The 22,728-nt window shown below is 35.3% G+C and overlaps 1 protein-coding gene across 1 annotated transcript; it reads left to right on the top strand.

Annotated features, from left to right (window-relative positions):
* The first annotated feature begins 14,787 nt into the window (after positions 1–14,787).
* LOC128227004 (heart- and neural crest derivatives-expressed protein 2-like) lies at positions 14,788–20,743 on the top strand. Its single transcript, XM_052937157.1, has 2 exons — positions 14,788–15,712; positions 17,939–20,743. Exons 1-2 carry the CDS (start codon positions 15,038–15,040, stop codon positions 18,080–18,082), a joined length of 819 nt encoding a protein of 272 aa, XP_052793117.1. The 5' UTR covers positions 14,788–15,037; the 3' UTR covers positions 18,083–20,743.
* The last annotated feature ends 1,985 nt before the right edge of the window (positions 20,744–22,728 follow it).

Genomic DNA, 22,728 nt, shown 5'->3' with positions numbered 1-22,728 from the left:
GCCATCAAAACTGGGTCATAGACCACCTAGTCTCCGAACACCTTTAAGTTGTATAAATCTTACTAACATGACCTCAAAGTTGCTAACAATTGTTTAAAATGTTCTCAGATTTACTCACTTACCTTTAAATTGTATAAATCTTACTAACATGACCTCAAAGTTGCTAACAAGTTTTATAAATGTACTCAGATTTACTCACTTACCTTTAAATTGTATAAATCTTACTAATATGACCTCAAAGTTGCTAACAAGTTTGTAAATTGTTCTCAGATTTAAAATAAAAATCAGTCTATAAATTTCCGTCTTGTGCCTTTGAAACAAGCATTCTGACATAACTACGGACGCGACCATTAAAACGTTGTGTTAATATGGGGGGGGGGGGGGTCTGCATTCTATAGGGTCTTCCCTCCGTTGTTTTCTTCGTGCAATATGGTCTGAGTGCCTTACCATAAGACGTCTTGGGACAAGTGTGAGGTTTTGTACACATCAACTGATTTTAGACCCCAGTGAAAACCTTGTGTTGTGTTTTATTATAAACCTTTAAATATTCTGTCCAAAATACTGCATTTTTAAACTACAAAATACAAATGATCGCAAAATGATACCAAAAAACCCGTATTACACACTGCAGCTTTCTCTTTCCGTATTACACACTAGACCGGGACTACATTTTTTAGATCGTCAACTGTCAACAATTAAGCAATTCCATCACTGTAAATGCAGCAAGAAATGTCAGACATTTTATCAGACATTCTGAACAAACAAAATAAAAATATTGCTAGACAAACCCCGTCGTTGGCAGTACCGGCTCGATAGGATGACATCGCCACCCCCAATGCAATCCAATATCGCAAACCACTTGTCCGAAGTAATTTCCACAAACACTTTCTCGGGACAAATCCTTCAAAATGCTCGGCTACTCAACTGGAACATCACTATCAACCACTACGACAGATCGCAACAGAAAAACAAACGTAGACGGATTCGTGTAATCGATAGTGACAATGATTGAGTGCCCTTAAAGTTATTAGTTCCATGAATAAAACTCACAATTACCAGTCAACAAGTCAACCGTTTACTTGTTTTCAAATGGCGGACGCTTACTTTCGTTTTAGTCAATTCATAAGTGACGTCACACAGAGTTGCGTAAAGTATCTATATTCATACGCCATTCGTATTTTGTATTGTACATGTATACTTGGTATTATTTTGTCTAGTTGCTTACGTGTTTGTGGGTTCGATTTAAATGTTAACATAGTTTGCTGTTTAGAATCAGAAATAGTTTGAAGGTATACAATAAAAGGAATATTGTTAGTCGGTTGATCCGTGGTGTTGTATCACTTCTCGTTGCTTGTGGAGGAATCCGTATCGCACGAGACCGAAGGTCCATTCTTCCACAAGCTATGAGAAGTGATACAACACCACGGATCAACCGACAGAAAAACAAACATAGACGGATTCATGTAAAAAAAAAGAGTACAAGCAACGAGAAGTGACCATTTCAATATTTATCAATAAACAACATGTAACATTCATTTTTATTGGTGTGTCTTTGTATTACATGGTTAATGTCCTTGATGTCTTTGTTTGTGGTCATTTATCTTTGTTAAAAGTGTTGGGACAAGTGTGAATTGAGTATTCATCAACTAATTCCCAACCAGTGAACTCTGGTTTTGCTGAATGTTCCAATGCGGTGACACCCTACATTTATAGATAAAACGTTTTTAAAACATTTAGATGCATGTGTGGTTTGATTGTATTAGTTGATTTTTTTTGTCTCTCTCGATCAGTGTCTGCTCGGTCTTAGCACTGTGCGTTTAGAAAGGGTTGTTTCAATTCTGGCTACTTTGCTTGCCCATCTGATGTCCAATGTATAAACGGTTAATTAATACTAGATGTTCAAGACTTTCCGCACCGTTCGTTGGTCGTCGTGCGTCATGCGGCTTTAAAAGTAAGCTATATACACTTTTGTTTATAGTGGCATAATCAAGGGTTTGTGTAAATGACATATAACATTTGTGTTCATGTTTGGCCATTTCCTTCCAGTTGGACATCCGCATTTCGCCAGATTGGTTTTTGCAAAAAAGTAAGTCAAATTTAGTATGTATCATTACGTCACTGTATCAAAAATAAAAAGTTTCCTATGTGAGTGTCATTTAAATGTCAAAGGTAGCTATTACTTATCTTTCAAATTGTTCACGGTCTTAACACTAGATCAGGTTAAGACAGATCGTTGTATTTAGAAACAATTAATTTAAGAAGTTAAAAGTTCCACAAATAAAGTAGGAGACCATAAAAATGACGTTTCATGGCGCGAGGAGCTAACGCCAGTTAGGGTGCTCTTGAACTTATAAGTTTGATGGCGACCTCAAAGAACTATTACTTGGAGATAAGATATGTTCGCCATTTCAAAGCAGATGCGTTTTTCCATCATCTTAAATTTGTTGAATAATTCACGGTTTAGAAGTGATACACAGTGGGCGTATAAGGACGGTTGGACACACAACAATGGCGCCTTTAATATCCCGCCCGTCTTTCTCTCTCCTTTCTGGGGAGCATAGAACCGTCTCAGGATATTATTATTTATAATTAACATACATGTTCTTTCCATTTTTGAATTGTCAGCCCTCAATAATCAGTTTATTATTTATAAAAACATCTAATACATGCATAAACACAACTTACAACTAAATCACTGCATATAATATGAACAATGACCAACAACGGAATCAAAGTGAAATATACTTTAAAGAAAACGTCTGATTCTTCTATAAAACCATTCCTTATGGCGATGTTCCAACACCTTGCCCTTTGTCTGTATGACCTACATGCATTCCTGTCGTGTGTGTATATGGTTGCTTTCCGTGTACGAGGGAGGCGGAATGATACGCTCGGGATATTCGATATTGTTCGAAGTATTCTTCTTCGCATTGACACAGTTCGTGCCATAATACAATGCGTGCAGGTTACGCGCCACTTTTCTATAAAATATGGATATAGTTATTTGTTTCAGTGTATTTTGTACTAGTTTACTGATGCAACCACTCTATGTTAATCTATGGAACGGTATGGTATGGTAAACGTATTTGAAGATTAATACAAAATAAGAAGATTCGATATCAAACGAGTCATGGTCGAAAAAAACTGGTATTTTCCCAATGTAGGCAAAACGTATATGTACACCTCACATTTTTGTTATACACACTTCACATGCGCGTCATTAATTTCTGTATGTCAGTTACATCGGTAATGACTCCAAACATAAAAAAGTCGTATCTAAGGGAAACAACTTTTTGCTGCAGCATTGCAAGAAAAAAACTTTCTTTCTTATAAATTGTCTTTAATTATACACACACATTTTAACTTTCTTATAAATAAAGTCCCATAACTCTGCTATTACTCAACTGAGGTACCGGAGACTTAGGTATTCATCACAGCAAACTACATGTACGAGTATTTGTTAACACTCCATGCCAGTTACATTAATTTTATGAAACCACTCTCTAATTAGACACATGCCATGAAAGTAATATGTATTTCTGTTTATTAGTTGAATAGCGTTCTTCTTCTTTTTCTTATTGCCTTCACAGCTTGACCGATTTAATTTGTGTATGTTTATTTGTTGTAAACCTCGTATCACACGTATTATATGAGCAGAGTGTACAATAAACTTCGAAACTTTGAGTAATAACTCTAAAATGACAAATTAAAGCGGTTCTAAACGATTTAAGACAAACAGATTAACAACTCTATGTGGAATGTCCGATATAATGTGACCAAACTATGGTTATACATTATTTCATTAAATTATTTCTATTTGTTAAATAGTTTAATGGGTTAGGGCGAACAAACTAAAGCCTATTCACCGATTAAAGGGCAACAACACAAAACTATGGTTATACAAAATTTACAAAAGATTCATTAATATGTGTTTATTTAATAAATATATATTAATGAATCTTATCTGAAGTGTGTACTACATGTACATTAACATACCAATAAAACAGACCAAAGCAAAACATAACGATTTACTATCTTCATTTATGATATCTTCAAACAAAACCATGTTGAAAGAGTTTGCTCATTAATAGTGAAATTAGCATGGACGTTTATGGTTACCTGTTGCATGTGTCGACACGTGACGTAAGTTGTAGCGGTAAACGTCTCTGTGTATCGGTTTCATTTTGATGTTATCTTGGGTAATGTGAAATGAAGAATATGCCTAAAGACACAAACATGATATTGATAAAGATATTCAAAGGGGCGGTGTATTCATTGTCCATCTTACATCATGGAACATTAAAGCTTGAGTAGAAACATTTATGTGACGGAGGTTTGTTTGTCATTGGGTATTTACGTGCAATTAAATCAAATACGTCTTTTTAAATTGTTTGATAGGTGGGCTGAGCAAATAGCCTAACCTGAAGATCTCAACTTACATGTTTGTTTCATGCAAATTTTAACTGAGGATAGCTTTACTGATGATAGAAGTCCGTGTCCGGTCCATAGGTTTTGTCATTGAAATGATGTGTTTTGCTACCACAATAAGATGACGACGTGTCGCTCGCAACACTGTCTCCTTCACTTTAACATCAAGATCACTGTGCGTCTTATAACATTTTCACCTTTGCTATATATGCATTCCTGACTAACTTTGTCACTGATGATCAGGGCGGAATTTGAAAATAAGCTCGCATTTGTAACCGGCTTCAACGTCAAGGTCAATTGGCGCTTCTACAATCCAGATGTTAACGTTGTCCGGTTTAAGTTCCAGTAAGTTCTTCAAGTTCTTAAAAAATATTTTTTTTATTATTGTTCAGAAAAAAATACATTATACACAATAAATAGTCAATTTTATCTGGAACTTCATTCCTCGATTATTTGTTAACTCTTATAAGCCTCCAAAATGGACAAACAACAGACCATACTTCCCGTTCACTTCAATTTTCAATTGATTGACACCATTACTCAATCATATAACAAATTATATTGATAATTAAATCTAAATTTAATTAATATTGTAAATGACGTTGTGTATGAATTAGGATTTCCAGCATATCAGAATTATAATAAAATTGATATTCGATTGCCCTTATATCTAACAAGTCAGCTACTGCGACTTCGAGTTGGAATAAAGTATTGGAACACTGGCCGTAAATACACAAAAGTCGTGCTTTGTTTGATCCCTGGTATCTTGCTGAACCTTCCTGTTAAAATGTGTACTTTCAATGTCATGATTTTACGATACGACATACCATTCCATTAAACATCTTACCTTGTGGTTGATGAAATAGTTAGATGACTTGAAGTTTAATCTTAATGATTAAGAATGGGCGGATTGAGTGAAGCAATCGAGACCTTATCATTAAGATTTTACGTCAAGTTCAGGTCATCTTACTGACTTAGAATACAACCTCATTGGCTGACACATTGTCAACGCAACATCTAACACAGTGTGTATCGCATGAGTGTTTGTTTTGTTTGTTTATTTATTTGAGTTTATCAAGGTCTGTTCGCGCCCATGGGCTGCATTATGACTTGACCCCGCCGTGACGCTATCACGATTAAATTGTGTTTAAATGCCAAAAGTGACATGAGATAGAAGTGACAGCAATTTGCAGTCAAATCCAGACATTGGAAGACTTGTAGAAACAGAGTGAGATTCAAGAGATCCGGATGCGATGCCTAGCTCTTTGCGAACAGACCTCTTGGTTCTTTTACGTGCTCGGTGTAAAGCACCGATACACGGGATACAACTTTCCTGGATTGAACCAGTACTGAGTACACCACTTTTCCAAGCACTACCCTTTAAATGCCGAGGGCCAGGCAAGGTAGCTACTTGTACCAACTTTAAACGTCTTTTGGTATGACGCGGCCCGGGATCGAACCCACGACCTCCCGCTCTGTATGCGGATGCCTTAACCACTAGGCCACGGAGACGCTAATCGCATGAGTGTCAGTAGGCGGACCTTTAAATACCCATTTTTAACCCTGTCTGCAAGCACATTGGCTGAAAACTTAGGTATTATACTTATTAAACCCTTTTTGTCGGTTTAACGCGGTATATTTCATGTGTATATGTTTAATCAGTGAACTTTTGTGTGCGATGTTTTGGGGGCATTCACAATTGAAATATACTTATGGGAGAAAATTTGTAAATTCAATAACCTAAAATGAAAAGATTAGTTATTTCCCGTCTGAATTTAATTTAGTTAAAACAACATGACGATATTGGGGCGATCTGGGGAGTCTCCGCATAAAATCAAACCTTTAATTATATCCTTTCGGGTGGTTTATAGAGATTTATCTGTGAAATAAAAATGACGTTTTACTGTTTTAAACAGAAAAAAAACGAAACGCTATGTCATCTTTTCTGCTTCTCGTAAATATTAAAAATGTACTTAAAAGGACGATCATATCTGGCCCCGATTTCTCGAAACTTCTTAAGTCCCTTATAACAGGATTAAGCTAATCTCACTATGTTTGTTGTTCTATAAAATGTGTTATATTTACTTCTTCAAGAATTTTTAGAAAGTATGTAGGAATAATCTGTATGATTATCAGAATTAACCATTTTTCATTGATCAAAATCCATTTTCATTATGTATTTTGGCTAATTGAAATAAGCGACTTAAGCCTGTTAAGCTTAAGAAGTTTCGAGAAATTGGGGCCTGAGACTTCATTTAGGTCTATATCGAAGTGAAAACTTGTGAGTTCACTTCATTTTTCAAAACAGCGAACACGACGATTCTTGATTGGCTGTCTCATCGTAACAATATCAATAACGGAATTTCACAGGCCCGTTTCCCTTCAGATGTAGGCCAAAAAGGAGTAGGTCTAAGTGGACCAGGCCGAAAAGGTTGTTGGATCGAGATGACCCGAGACGTCTCATCTCTATTCCCCATAGATAACGAAAAAGTATTATTCATAAATATCTGCTTCTTCTTCCATTTTTCATCGTGCACTATGCTTTTAATTTTGTTAACGTTTTGAAGAAAAAAATCAGAGTAAGTAATGTACGAGTATATTATCATTGTGAAATTGTCGTAGATTTTACAAACTAATTTAATTGAAAATTAAATCAATTAACAATTGATATTTACTGTTAGAAATCAATTACTATCAGAAAGTAATTACAACTTCTTTAGATTAATTCTAAAATCTGAAACATTCTATATTTTGAAATACGTTAGCATAGACAATGTTATGGACTGCGACTGCGAACAGGTATGAAATATTGGCACGTAGCGACCAAAGTGACACGGAGCATACATACATAGAAGTCGTGTATTGTTTGATCGGCTACCAGACAAATCGGCCCCTTACCAAATCGGCCCCTAGCTCAAACGGTTACCTTTTCGGCCCCTTACCAAATCGTCCCCATCCCGTAGACGTTTCGGCCCCTGATTACCGAGACGTTTCGTCCCTTATTTTTATTTTATTTTTTTATATCTAAATACATTGTTTAAGTAAAAAACATGTAATTTCATTTTATTTTTTTTAATAGACAAAGCTATTATACATGCATACAAAGGTATAGATAAAAATAGATTTAAAGAAAATATCTGTACACTTGAAAACATATTTTTATTTTGTTTCTAAATATAAGTAAAAAACATGTAATTTCATTTTTTTTTATTTTAAGAGACAAAGCTATATACATGCATACAAAGATATAGATAAAAATAGATTTAAAGAAAATATCTGTACACTTGAAAACATGTAAAGATTTATTCACGAGATATTTTTATAAGACGAAATAGTGTTGAAGAAGAAATGTTTAAACTTTTTTTTTAAATAATCTTTAAATATTATACATAACTATGTTGCTAATATTATGTATAATGACATGTCCATTGTCTAACATCAGTCTTGACCAAACACCTATCGCCCGCCGTAGATGGCACCAACATTTTTCAGGAACTCCTCGCAGGTGACCTTATGCGAATCGTATGAGTCCCACTCATCCATGATCCTGGCGTTGATGTCCCTGTAACGCTCTCAATATAAGTTATAAATTTTATGAAATTCAGTTATTTATATTCAAATCAGGTATATATAAGGATGAAAAAAAAAACTATTATTAATCTTATATTGATTACGTATGCAAAACCAAACTGGCTTAAACGGTGATTTTAGACAGACGGTCTTATGGCGAATTGTCACATTTCACAGAGGTATCAGGCGTTGAAATTGTGACACTTTGTGTTTACAAGCTTATAAATACGTCTACAAGGTTTGTTCCGACTTTCCCAACCGCTAATTCTCACACTTACACTCACAAGATTAATACCAATTATCTCTTCGCACCTCAAACAGAATATTATTTCACTTTTTTATTACGTATATATTGTTTTACTCTTTTTAAAATGCATCCGAAATGTCTCTATTGAAAATCACTAAGGGGCCGAAACGTCTCGAGTCATTTTAATTAAGGGGACGAAATGGCAGGGCCGAAACGTCTTAGGGGCCGATTTGGTAAGTGGCCGATTTGTCTTGCTCCCGTTTGATCCCTGGTATCGCTGCTACTGGACACTTCCTGTGACAATGTACTGATAACGCGGTGGCATTTCATACCGGCGTAGGTCCAGAAAAAGATTGTAATGATTTAATATAGTGTGCTATGATATGGATAATTTATATACGTTTTGTACATTTTAGGTTGTCAGAAATTACTATTTTTTTAAGATCTGTTTAGTAAGGAATGGTCCCAATATTAACCTTTTATGTCGATAACGAAGAAAAAAGTAATAAAATAAAATAACTAATATATAATGCACCATTCCGAATAAGAAATTTTGGGGAGTACCCTAAGTTGTACCCGTTTTAACTTCAATTACTCGACCCGCTTCTTGTATACATTAAAATTGTTTTATATTGACAAATGTATGTTTCATGCTCGTACAGCGGCAAAATAGCCAATTGCTTATTACTGTGCAAAGCATTTCCCTCAAGCTGAGTTTAGGGCAACGGTCTCAAAAAATGCTGCTTTGTAGGGAACAAGTCCAGTGAAAACAGTAAGTTGCGATTGCTTTACTACCTTGACAGTTCGGTATATTGTGTATAAACTAATTAATACTTTGTGTTTTAATTTGTTATCAACACAAATGGTCTACACGCTCTAAAATTCGGAAAATTATATTCCAGTAAAAAAATCAATGGGTCGAGGAGTTTTGCCATGTAGGGTAGGGTTGCCCTAAACTCAGGATTTTTGAGGCATTATTCACAATGAATGGTTTTACATAAATAAAAAACCTTATACTATATACTCCTGTTACTTTAAATCCCGAATAACGTCCAAATTACCGAATTTCCATTCACTTACATCATCGATATGCACGTGTTAGTATTAAACCCATATGATGCCGAAATGACTCACTCTCCATTACCTAACATTATCGATCTACACGTGTTAGTATTGAACCCAAATTATGCCGAAATGACTCACTCTCCATTACCTAAGATTATCGATATACACGTGTTTGTATTGAACCCAAATTATGCCGAAATGACTCACTCTCCATTACCTAACATTATCGATATGCACGTGTTAGTATTGAACCCAAGTTATGCCGAAATGACTCGCTCTCTATTACCTAACATTATCGATATGCACGTGTTAGTATTGAACCCAAGTTATGCCGAAATGACTCGCTCTCCATTACCTAACATTATCGATATGCACGTGTTAGTATTGAACCCAAATTATGCCTAAATGACTCACTCTCCATTACCTAACATTATCGATATACACGTGTTAATATTGAACCCAGATGATGCCGAAATGACTCACTCTCCATAACCTAACATTATCGATATACACGTGTTAGTATTGAACCCAAATTATGCCGAAATGACTCACTCTCCATTACCTAACATTATCGATATACCCGTGTTAGTATTGAACCCAAATTATGCCGAAATGACTCACTCTCCATTACCTAACATTATCGATATGCACGTGTTAGTATTGAACCCAAATTATGCCGAAATGACTCACTCTCCATTACCTAACATTATCGATATGCACGTGTTAGTATTGAACCCAAATTATGCCGAAATGACTCACTCTCCATTACCTAACATTATCGATATACCCGTGTTAGTATTGAACCCAAATTATGCCGAAATGACTCGCTCTCCATTACCTAACATTATCGATATGCACGTGTTAGTATTGAACCCAAATTATGCCTAAATGACTCACTCTCCATTACCTAACATTATCGATATACACGTGTTAATATTGAACCCAGATGATGCCGAAATGACTCACTCTCCATAACCTAACATTATCGATATGCACGTGTTAGTATTGAACCCAAATTATGCCGAAATGACTCACTCTCCATTACCTAACATTATCGATATACCCGTGTTAGTATTGAACCCAAATTATGCCGAAATGACTCACTCTCCATTACCTAACATTATCGATATACCCGTGTTAGTATTGAACCCAAATTATGCCGAAATGACTCACTCTCCATTACCTAACATTATCGATATACACGTGTTAGTATTGAACCCAATTTATGCCGAAATGACTCACTCTCCATTATCTAACATTATCGATATGCACGTGTTAGTATTGAACCCAATTTATGCCGAAATGACTCACTCTCCATTACCTAACATTATCGATATGCACGTGTTAGTATTGAACCCAAATTATGCCGAAATGACTCACTCGCCATTACCTAACATTATCGATATGCACGTGTTATAGTATAGAACCCAAATGATCCTAAAATGACCCTCTCACCTTTAACTGCCAACATCTGTAAACACGCTCATCTGAAAAAAGGGTTGGGGCCGCTTTTACGGTATTACCCATTTACTGATCAAAGCATAAGATCAAGAAAACAATCTTCATCGAACGCAAAACATGTTGACAAAGGTAGTACATTAATAGAGTAATTAGTATGGACTTTTTCGACTAACTGTTGCATGTGCCGACACGTTACGTAAATTGTAGCGGTAAACGTCTGTGTATCTACGAATATCAGTTTCATTGTGATGTTATCTTTGAAATGTGATACGAAGAAGAGAAAATATGCCTTTAAGACACAAACATGATTTTTGATAAAGATATACAAAGTGGCGGTCTTTTCAATGTCCATTTTACATCAATGTACATTAAAGCTTGAGTTTTAACATTTACGAGAAAAATACTTTTAGCCAAAGGGGTATTTCAGCAATTAAGATTCCTCTTATTTATTTTCGAGTAGATGGTCTGAATATTAAAGGGGTTTACATGTTTCCTGCTAGTTTCATGTAAAACAAATAAACACTCTCAAACATAATACATTTTATGAGCTATGTAAGCATTTTCATGACTATGATTGTTCTTGTTTACTAATCTGTCTGTCTGTCTAGAACCAGTAATTGTTGTTGTTAGTGTTGTTGCTGCTGCTGCTGTTGTTGTCACGGTACCTTAAACCCTCGTTATATCAATTAAACAAGAGCTTCTACACATGAATTGCACCACGTCTAAGAGTGTTTTATCCCTTATAAAAACGGTTAAATGTGTGCGTAACCGTTCAATAACTTCTGTGCGGATGAATTAAAACACTACTTATTGATCTCGCCTTTAACATTATGATACGAAACCCGCTGAAGCGTGTGTATATAATTGTGGGTGCCGTAAAGAACATTAATAGCTAGTACTTAGTAGCGTAAATTGATATGATTAAGTGTGCTATAAATTTCAATTTTTAATAAAATCCTCTTCGAAACTCTGACCACTAAGTACAATCAAAATTGTTATTTGATAAAATAAATGAATAAACGGTGTTTGATTTTTAATATTAGTTTTCTTCTGTTTCCGGTTAGCTGGAAAATATTCACAATAATTAATGCATGATTTATGATTGTGATTTTCTTGAAATAAAATTGATATATGAATCTAAATTAAATGAATCTGCGAATAATTATTGTTATTTACTAGTAAGAATTAAAATTACTTATATTGTAGAATGATAATGAAAGCCAAATTCAAATTCTTAACATAACACTCCCGAATCTAAAAATATTTTTCAACGGTCAATCTGATAAATTGATGCGACTTCTAGTTAAAATGAAAAAATGACACCCTACAACTAAAGTGACACGGGGCATACATACACAGAAGTCGTGTATTGTTTGATCCCTGGTATCGCTGTTACTGGACACTTCCTGTGACAGTGTACTATTAACGCTAGGACATTCCATTTAACTAAAATGCCTATTTTGTTTTCTATTTTCTAATTATTCGTCTACTCACGATTGTATTGTCCTTGTTATGTTGCCATCTATCTGCTATACGTAACAAACACAGCATCCATCTTACAAGTATTCACTTTTACGTATACTTTGCTACGTGATAAGAGCATGCAATAATGTCCCAAAGTCTTTGATACCTATTTTTGATGAAACAGCATTTCTTCAACCAATTCTACAACAATGATACGATATATATGTGTGGAAAATGCGCAATTATTTAATTTACTAATGGGGGGTAACTTATGAAATCAAAAAGATAGAATACATTATCAAGTTATTTCCCTTTCTTCATTTGTCTCGAACAATGCATTTTCAGAATTGTTTGTGCTTTTAATCCTGGCCCCAGTTAATCGAACTACCTAAAGTATTAATACGGCCAACCTAATCACACTAGTTTTGGTTTGTGAAAATTGTTATATTATCCTTTTAAAGAGTTTTGAGACTAAAATAGAAGAAATTAAAGATAAGATGTTCATGTACATTATTGTTTGATTTGAAAACAAATAAGTTGAGGATGCATAAAGCTAACTTAAGCTTGTTTAGCTTAAGACGTGTCGAGAAATTGGGCCCTGTGTCCATGGTACATATCCATTTTCTGCTGCGCAAGTTTTAGAAATTCAAGACGTTTTGAAAATGTACAATTACATCAGATTTAAATTAATAATTCCTAATATTTTACAGATTGCCTTTTGTTATGTCCTTGGATGAGCAATATATCTGTATCATACGTCAAAGGAATATAAGTCATCGTTCAGTATACGTTAAATTAACGGTTTAGCTAATATATAATAAAATAACTTATGTGCCATTTATGGGTGTTACATTTTTCTTAATCATATAACAAATTAATTAATTGAATCAATAAACTATTGTTATTCTCTATTTACTTATAGGTAGAAGTTTCGGCAAGAATAACGATAACTAATATTCCCGGGAAAATGACAAAAAAGGTAAGCTTAAATTTAAGACAAAAATACATTTTCGTAAGTAAGCAATGATAATGTTTTGGACTGCGACTATGAGCGGGTATGAAATATTGGCACGTATCGGCCAAAGTGACACGGGGCATACATACACAGAAGTCGTGTATTGTTTGATCCCTGGTATCGTTGCTACTGGACACTTCCTGTGACAATGTATTGATGTGGCATGTCATTACCGAGCAGGGACTGCTGTAAAAGTTAGGAATCCAAAAAATTATTGTAATGGCCTGAATCAGTATTCATATTTGATGGTGAATTTATATCTAATTTTGTATTGCTTTTCGTTTCGTGTAATTAAGAAGGGCTACATTAACCGTTGTATATTGATTCAATAAGAAACGACCATCCCCGCGCCTCGAGGTACGGATAATATCCCCCCCGGATGATTGCCCCCCCCCCCCAGACATTAGCCCCTAGGACCATAGCTCTCCCGGAAGATATCCCCCCCCAATATTAAAATGCATATTATAACCAGTTTATTTAAGCATATTTGCAAAACAATGATTTTTATTATAAAATGAAACAACCCAAAGGCATGAATCAATGAAAAAAAATCATGAATTGTGATAAATAAAAATAAACGGAAAAAGCATGTGATTTTATTTTGACGTTGGAGGAATTCCTGCGTGGTGTTGGTAGGGTCGTCCGGTGGAAGTCTCGTGCCTAACATCTTCATCTACATCAGTGGTTTTGAAATGTGCTAAGTGATTGTGCTAAGTGACCATGGACTATATGGGTTATATTTATCACATAAATATAATATGGTTTCCATACAGGCTGTTGAATGGAAAGTGTCAATGCTTCCAAACATTGCATTGCGTGATAGATATATATCAGTATTTATATAAAAGTTAATCAACTACTGTTTTATTTGTTATTTCTTAGTTTCCTCAAACCTCAATGACTCGAAATTGTGAGGACTATTTTTACAAGTCAAAATCGAACTTGTAACACTAATTCCCACAACATTGGCCACCCTTCATTGTACCCTTCAACACTACAATTCTGTTTGATGGTAATTAAATGTGAAGTTGTTTAATAACAGAAATTTAATTGAAAAAAAACACCAAATTTATCTCGTTCAAATTATTGCACGTTTAGTACAGTACACTTAAGCTTGCGGTGCGCATATTTTATAGAAAAAACAAGCATCACTAAGGATTTATACAAATAAAAATAAGTATTCTAAAATCGGTGCAAATGACATTACAATAAGTAAAGATATGCCTTATTAAATAAAAGTAGATTTGTATATTTCAGAAAAAGGTGTTAAACGGGAACCAAATCAAACTAATAAATGCTATTATTTAACGTTTAATAAGACAATGAATTGTAAATATATATATTAATTATGGTTTAGAAATCTCGGTCTATTGTGTGCGCCAAAGGCATTTTAATTCAGTAGGCGGGGCTTTGGATACCGCCGCGCGCGATTGGATGGAGCGCGTTATCTGATTGGTCGATACGGAAAATGAAGATGAGGCTTCAGTTTCACGTTAGATGTCGATCGTCTATAACTTTCCTTGAAGTGTTTCTTTATCAGATATTGTCTTGATCATTACCATTAGCTTTTCTTTCTAATTTCTGGTGATCTGGACAAAAACACACTTGTCAGATTTAAATCACAAATGAACAGTTCTGTGTTTCTTTTAGCTGGAAACATTTATTGGCTACAGAATACATTCTTGGAAACGCGTGGTTAGAGAAAATTGACAGATCGTAGTGCCTTCAAACATTTAAGTGATTTTGAGAGATCAAGATAACAGTTTAAGAATTTTGTGTGAAGAACAATGAGTATCAGTGTCGGCGGATACCACGGAGGGTTCGGGCACCCGGCCCACATGGGCATCACTTCCGGCCAGGACTACTTCGCAGCCGCCTCCCACTATCCACCAGCACCCATGACGGGGTATCCGGAACTTCCGGTGTCGGATCGCGAGTACTTCAACAACTGGGTATTGAACGGAACCACGGACGTTGCGATGACTCCGGAGGCGTATGGCAGCCCGTATGCACCAGGGGGAACTCCTTCGCCGCCAATGATGGGATTCAACCACTTCGGCTACACGGACGGCGTGCAACAGGGTTCCTTAGGACAGTGGTCAGAATTAGCACACAACATTCCAGCATCTGAACTGCACAATTATGAAACTTATACGAACGCTTACGGTGACCGGTGTTTACGCCGGCGGACGTCAGCCAACCGGAAGGAGCGTCGGCGGACGGTGAGCATCAACAACGCGTTCTCTAACCTACGTGGTACTATACCCAACGTCCCGTCGGATACAAAACTATCCAAGATCAAGACATTACGTCTCGCGATCAGTTACATCTCGTATCTCTCGGACATTCTCGACAAGGGCGACCCCGACCTCGCACCGGACGCCTTCAAGGCCGACATATCCCGAAAGCGAGAGCGGCGTTCACTTCCTGTCGACCTAGAGAAGAAAGTAGCGGACTCTTGTGTGAGTATATTTTTAAATTATCATAACATCTTAAGGTTTAAGCTTTACCGACTATTGCAAAAACACTATCAATATAGTATATATATTACAATAATTCATTTATATTTGAACTAATGTTATTACTGCAATGCGGTTAATTGTCAGTAACGTATAATTAAAAGTAGAGTTTTTGTAAGATGTTTGAGGCGGGTACTTTTATTGGACTATTTACAGTTACAATTATTTCCTGATTTCATTATACACGGTTATGTTTAGTGTTGTTATTGAATTAGTGGTAAAAGTAATTAATTTCATGCCATGTGGAAAATTATGTTTATACATGAATATATGAACACATGTTTCTTCTTTTAATTGGTAAAACTTTTGAATAAGAAACATTTTTCGTCTTTCATATTTTGATGTTATTTGCGATAAAATTTTAAATTATAAAACATTTTAGCTACATAACTCGTGTGTCAAAATAATAGTTTATGGCCGATACAACACTAGGATTATTACCCTGGAATTTGAAATTAGAATAAAGTACACATGTTACACTGAAGATGATTAGATAAAAAAAGTCGGGCCTGTTGTGATGTCGAATCGAAGTATCATAAAACTGTTTTCGCGACTAATTGATTGCATGTTTAGGGGCCATAAAACACTAGCCCTTATGATGTCTTTAAATTAGGAGTTGCATGAAATTATTATTATTTAAAAAAAAATACATTGAAACGTATCCTTATTTGACATCATTTTTAAATAATAACCGTTTGGCTTTTTTTTCCGTAAAATTGTATAATTATGTTTTATCGTCTGCAAAATTTATTATAAGACATTTCAATTGCTAATTTATGTATCTACTGTCGTTTATATATAATAAGATATGAGCATCTGCGATTTTTAATTTTAGAGATATGAGATGCACTCTGTATAAATATAATATTTATTTTTTAATTGAAAGATATTACGGCGACTAACTAAAAATAAAACAGACGGAAATTCAAGCGTTTTCACTGCGATAAATATTTCCTCAAAATATCAAATTTTATTTCAACAATCAATTGTTTAATTGTAGCGATAAATTAGACAGTTTCTTCGAAAAAAAGGCTTCAATTATGATTATCATTATCATTGAGTAGCTGTCAAATGATGTTGATCATTTGTTTCATTTTGGCGCTAAACTCAATGCGAAGGGGCGTTCCTAGGGGGTCCCGGGAAATTGATACTCCCTCGGATAATGAGTATAGCTTTACCGCCATAAGGAGGGTTATTAAGGGGCTGGCCTAATGTAATTACTTGATGGGAGCATCTGGCGTATAAACATGGGCAATAAAATCTAGTTTTTGTCAATCATGTATGGAATTATTTACTATGAATCCTGAAACTAAATCGTTACCATTGAAAATTGAAATTATTACTGAAAAAATACTTTATAAAATTAAATATATTTTCCTTTACTCATTTTTCAAAGAAAAACTATACAAGTATTCTGACTCTATGAAATAAAATCATCCAAATACTGCTATACCTTGAAATTGATAAAAAATAACAGTTAACTTCTTATTTTTTGAAAACAAGTCTTCCATGTTATGCTTTCGCTAATGGTTTTAGATTTCATCTTTCCTGAACTATTGTCATCAAAGCAATAACATTTATAATTTAATAGATATGTCTTCGCCTCTGTCAATTTATTCTTCACTAGTAATGAAGTTGTAACCAAACTAGCTATCACATTTGCTTTTAAATTTAGATTTATAGTCATTTAGCTAGAAATAAACGACTTGACTACCATTTACTGATCAGTGGCACAAGCCGGTCACAATATCTGTTCACGTGGTACTAATAATGTCACGTGATCGGCACGCGCCGCATCTGCCGAATAAATATGGCGGCAAAATCAGAATCTCGTCTGCAATAGTATCGCGTCCTTATCTAATTAGGCTAATGTATATTTATGATGATTATCATGTAGACTTAATAAACAGCGGCTCGTTTGTGAACAATAATTCCTAATTATGAAAATATTGATATAATAAACACCAAACCCAATGCCCATGGGAGGTATCGTGTATCAATAAATTCACCGAAGCGTAACTTCTTCACTGGGAACGATCATCCTTAACTACATGATGGAATCAAACAGACCAGCACATCATATAATTATGATATCGCACTAACTTCAGAGAAAAACTGCAGGAATACAAATAATATTTATAAACAGCCCTATTTATGTGTATGTTACAGGACTCCGATGCTTGCAGCGAGAGCGGAAGTACTTCTTCTGGCGACCGGAAACCGGGAGCTCGTACGGGCTGGCCGGAAACAGTGTGGGAGTCCGAGCTGAGAGGAACTCAGTCGTCAGCAATAAAGATCGAGCCGTTATCATGACGTCTTTAGACAACGTCATCCTAGAGGGTCCAACCGTAAACGCTGCATGGCTGTTAGTTGTTTTAGTGACAGCGGCGTTAGATGTGTTCATTCTTGGAAAAGTAGTTTCCAAAAAACTACCCTGTCTCAAAATGGGTCAAGCTCATATGTTTTATGCAACACACACCCTTTCACCGATTTTGTGCAATTGATTATGCAAAAACGAACACTTCAGGTTAGATGTGGTCATTTTTTGTACTATGCAAAACCAGTGTCATTGTTCATCAAAGCAACGCTTTTAAACCCCCGAGGTGCACGTGGTGTTATATGTATTTTCGTCTATATAACTAGGCATTGTTGTCAATTTGAAGAAAGTGCGTTTTTAATTATGCGGTGCCATTATTTTACATTATTTTAATATGTATGTCTTTCACATTCTCAAGATTTCATCGTGCCAATTTTAGTTAATTGCATCGTTATTTAGATTCAAAACAATACGAGCGATTTACCCGAAAATACACGTGTCAGAAGGTTGGAAATTTTACACCAGCATTTAGCTTTATAGATTTTATATCTTTATAGTAAGCTGTAAAGTTCCCAAGATATTTCACCCAAACAATTAGATTTTTATAGTCTCGCAGACTAAAAATGACGAATATGTTCGTTTATGTTTACTACGTCGTGGTAATTATGTATGTATCTGTCAAAACTGGCGTCATAGCACGGAGGAACCAGACTGGTGGCGGTATATTTTAAGAACATTTACAGTTTTATCTCCAGAAACATATAGATACCAGTCCGTCAGGCTTATCATGGCGTTGAACTCGGACCGCACAGATGAAAACAGCGGTTTTTCGTGTTTTGAAATGTTTAATATTTTGACGAGAGGGGAGATCTGTTGAAAATAGCCTATCAACCATCAAAACATCTCTATGTGAGCTTTGTTTAATGAATGGAGTTAACGAAATATCAAGTCAGGCTTCAGAACTTGAGATAATTCTATATTTATTATTGATACAGTTCTGTTGTTTGACGCGATAATGAGTGTTTTAAGACCATTTGTTGGGAAATACATTTAGGGGATAAATAAGAAAAGGTCAATGAGTTCCCATATCTGACAGCCATCACCATTATGATGCTTTCCGACTACTGCGTTTAGATTTAACTGAAATACATTATAAAAAGCATTTGCGCTTAAACCTCACTGAGGGTAATATGTGTTTCCTCTTTGCACATAGGGCCAGAGATCTAAATGTTCTTGTGAAAAAGAGGGTTAACGCTTATATTTGTCTCATTTAGTGTTTTGTAAAAATATTTGCTTTTTATGACCATGTGAGAAATTGTCATGTCATAAAATTACACTTGTACATAGAGGGTATCAGAATATTGAAAGAAGGTCATTTTGGCAACAATTGGGATTAAAACTTACACGTGAATATAGAGGGTGTTGGGTATTGGAAAGTGGGTCATTTTGGCAACAATTGGGATTAAAACTTACACGTGAATATAGAGGGTGTTGGGTATTGAAAAGTGGGTCATTTTGTCAACAATTGGGATTAAAACTTACACTTGAATATAGAGGGTGTTGGGTATTGGAAAGTGGGTCATTTTGGCAACAATTGGGATTAAAACTTACACGTGTATATAGATGGTGTTGGGTATTGGAAAGTGGGTCATTTTGGCAACAATTGGGATTAAAACTTACACGTGAATATAGAGGGTGTTGGGTATTGAAAAGTGGGTCATTTTGTCAACAATTGGGATTAAAACTTACACGCGTATATAGATGGTGTTGGGTATTGAAAAGTGGGTCATATTGGCAACAATTGGGATTAAAACTTGCACGTGTTTATAGAGGGTGTAGGGTATTGGAAAGTGGGGCAATTCGGCAAAAAATGGGATAAAAACTTACACGTGTACATAGATGGTGTTGGGTAGTGGAAAGTGGGTCATTTTTTCAACAAATTGGGATTGAAACTTAAACATGTATATGGAGGGTGTTAGTGAATAGATAGTTTTGGCATCGTTGGGGCATTTCACTTACATTTGTACATAGAATATCTGCTCAAAGAAATCATGTGGAACATTTTTAGTATACTTTGCTTAACATGCTGTTGTTTTATAATGCTATTTTAAATGGTTTTTTTGGTAATGGGAATTATGACAAAATGTTTATAACGGGAATTCAACTTACAACATATGTATATAAAATTGATAAATTGTGTTTTAAAAATGTGGTTGTCTCATGACGTATTATATACGTCTAATAAACTGTCTGTTCTGTTCTGTTCTGTTCTATAAGAGCTAAATGGAAAATGTCCACATGTGTATAAACCTCCATGTTAATTTTCTTGCATTGATGATTTATCGATTTTGTTTGATTTTTGATTAATATTTTGTGAATTGATTGGCGGTCAATGAAAATAGACAAGTGATCGAATGCATATATATATATCTTTGAAGCATATGCTTTTTAGAGACATTTTGGATGGCAGATATAGAAAGTGTAAACCTTTTTGATTAGTATTTCTAAGTAAGTATTTTTGTACTTCTTCAGAGATTGTAATTTGATTCCTTGTGTTGGTTGCCAAACAATTGTAAAGCTGTTACATAATGTATTTGTTACATGTTCTTATAGTTTATCAGTCTGATATTTCTATCAATCAAATGTTTGAATCAAAAATAAAGATTATTTGAACAAAAGATTGACCACTGTTGTTTTCCTTTGGTTAGACTGAAAACTAAGTAAGTTACTAGAAATTATGTAAAGTGCCGTCTATTTACAAACGCTGCTGGAAAGTTGCTAGAAGGTTGCTAGAAGGTTTCTTAAATCTTTCAAAATATCTGTAATATGACTTAAATCAACAAAAGATGTGTGCCTGATTGTGTAACAAATCATCTATATCCGAGACAAAAATTTCTACCGTGCTCAAAGCATTTCTATAACAAACATAAATTTTGCATTTTTGATACTGAATCTCAAACTCAAACTAAAGGCGATAGTGGATACGGGCCCGGGGTAATGGAATTATTTGGACCACAAAAATACGTAATGTGTGTATGCGCAGTATGTCACTTAAACAGACTTTTGCCGGCCGAAACTTTTCCATGTTCTTGTGCTTGTTCTGTTTTATTTCGTTTTTTTTAATGTATTTTCTAATTTTCTCCGCGAATGAGGATAATTAGGTATCGGTATTTAAATTCCCATATGAAAAACGTTTGGAAGAAAATAACTTACCCCTCTTTGTTAGGCATGTACAGTCAGCGTATCAATGAATTATATAAGAGAAAACTGCCAATTTTGTGGTGAAGGCAAAACAGTTTTAAATTTCACTTTTACCTCATCTTCGAAGAACATGGCCCATTTCTGTCCACGTGTGCCAACAATGACATTTTCACATACTCAAAGGAAAACCGATACCTTGAGGTTGTTCATTCATTTCCACTGAGCCCGTGTAGTATCCTGCACGTGCTGCAAGGCAAGGTGGCTGTTCGAGGAAGTGACGACCGTTCCCATGTCGAGTCGCCCAGGTGTGTGCCGCGTCATTCCGCCAGAATGGCTCATTAGCGGCGGTGGCTCTTTTGTGAGTTCCGTTATATGTTTACCTTTTCTTATTGGAGCAATCAAAAAATACATAAAATTGTTGAGCATTCCTAACAATGTTCCACTAAGTTCTCATTAATGCCATGTCATAGTCGGCGATTGTTTACTCCCCAGAATGTGTCACGCCGGCGTCTGTTCCATGGTCCCGATTGAAAAGATGAGGAATAATAATGGGCATTTGTTTAAGGATTTGTTTTGTTATGATGCAGTTAGTTGATTTGAACGCAATGCCTTTCTTTTCTTGAGGCTCTAGGTTCGATATTCAGCCTATACGCGTCATTTCACACACCAACGATGACCTGACTGTGTTTTCCTTTTAAGGAACTCGCTCATATTTTGGCACCAACAATTTTTTCTCGGTAATGGACACTTATATTCTAAATAGTTTACACTTTGATACCGAAATTGCAGAAAAAAAAATACATTTAAGGTATCATTAAATATTCTGCTTTAAGGCGGTACGAACCGATATCGGTACAATCAATGAAAACATAGATAATTAACAACAAAACCTCACACCCCCAAGACACATTCACAAACATATGGCTGAATCGCGTTAAAAACGTTATTCAAAATCGTGTTCTTCAAAGTGATCATACGACACGAATACGGTTTACTATTCCTATTCATAAAACCATTCAGGTTGAAACTTAGAAACTTCTAACCTAGTGCCATCATCTTTGAATGAAACGTGCCCGGATATTTGGACATTGTTCACAAAATAAATCTTTGATAACAAGTTCTTTCTTTACTTTCAAGTTCGTTATTTTTTCCTGAAAATAAACCTGCTACCCCGACCTTCCACAACTCTCGCGTTATAAAGGTCTTTGTGCAACATTGGCTTGTGTTCTCCTGCCAAGATCTAAATATTTTGAATGAAGTGGTGGCACAGGAGATATCGCTATCTTGTTGCCATTCAAGAAACAAGTTTGCTGAGTCCTTGTAATTAAGCTTATCGTTGGAAAGAGCAAACTCATCCGTAATTTGGGATAATCTTATCTAAACTCACGCACATAGCGCATTCATGTACACAGAAATGCTGTGTTTGTAATATAGTTAGAAT

Source organism: Mya arenaria, chromosome 3 (assembly GCF_026914265.1).
Source record: "Mya arenaria isolate MELC-2E11 chromosome 3, ASM2691426v1".
Classification (NCBI taxonomy): Eukaryota; Metazoa; Mollusca; class Bivalvia; order Myida; family Myidae; genus Mya; species Mya arenaria.
This window is presented reverse-complemented; position numbering and strand designations above follow the sequence as displayed.

What these genes read in the sequence shown, in the direction of transcription:
- LOC128227004 (XM_052937157.1), top strand. Translation starts at nt 15,038, where the DNA reads ATGAGTATCAGTGTCGGCGGATACCACGGAGGGTTCGGGCACCCGGCC. An exon ending in AGAAAGTAGCGGACTCTTGT is followed by an intron (nt 15,713 to 17,938) that starts GTGAGTATATTT and finishes TGTATGTTACAG; the next exon opens with GACTCCGATGCTTGCAGCGA.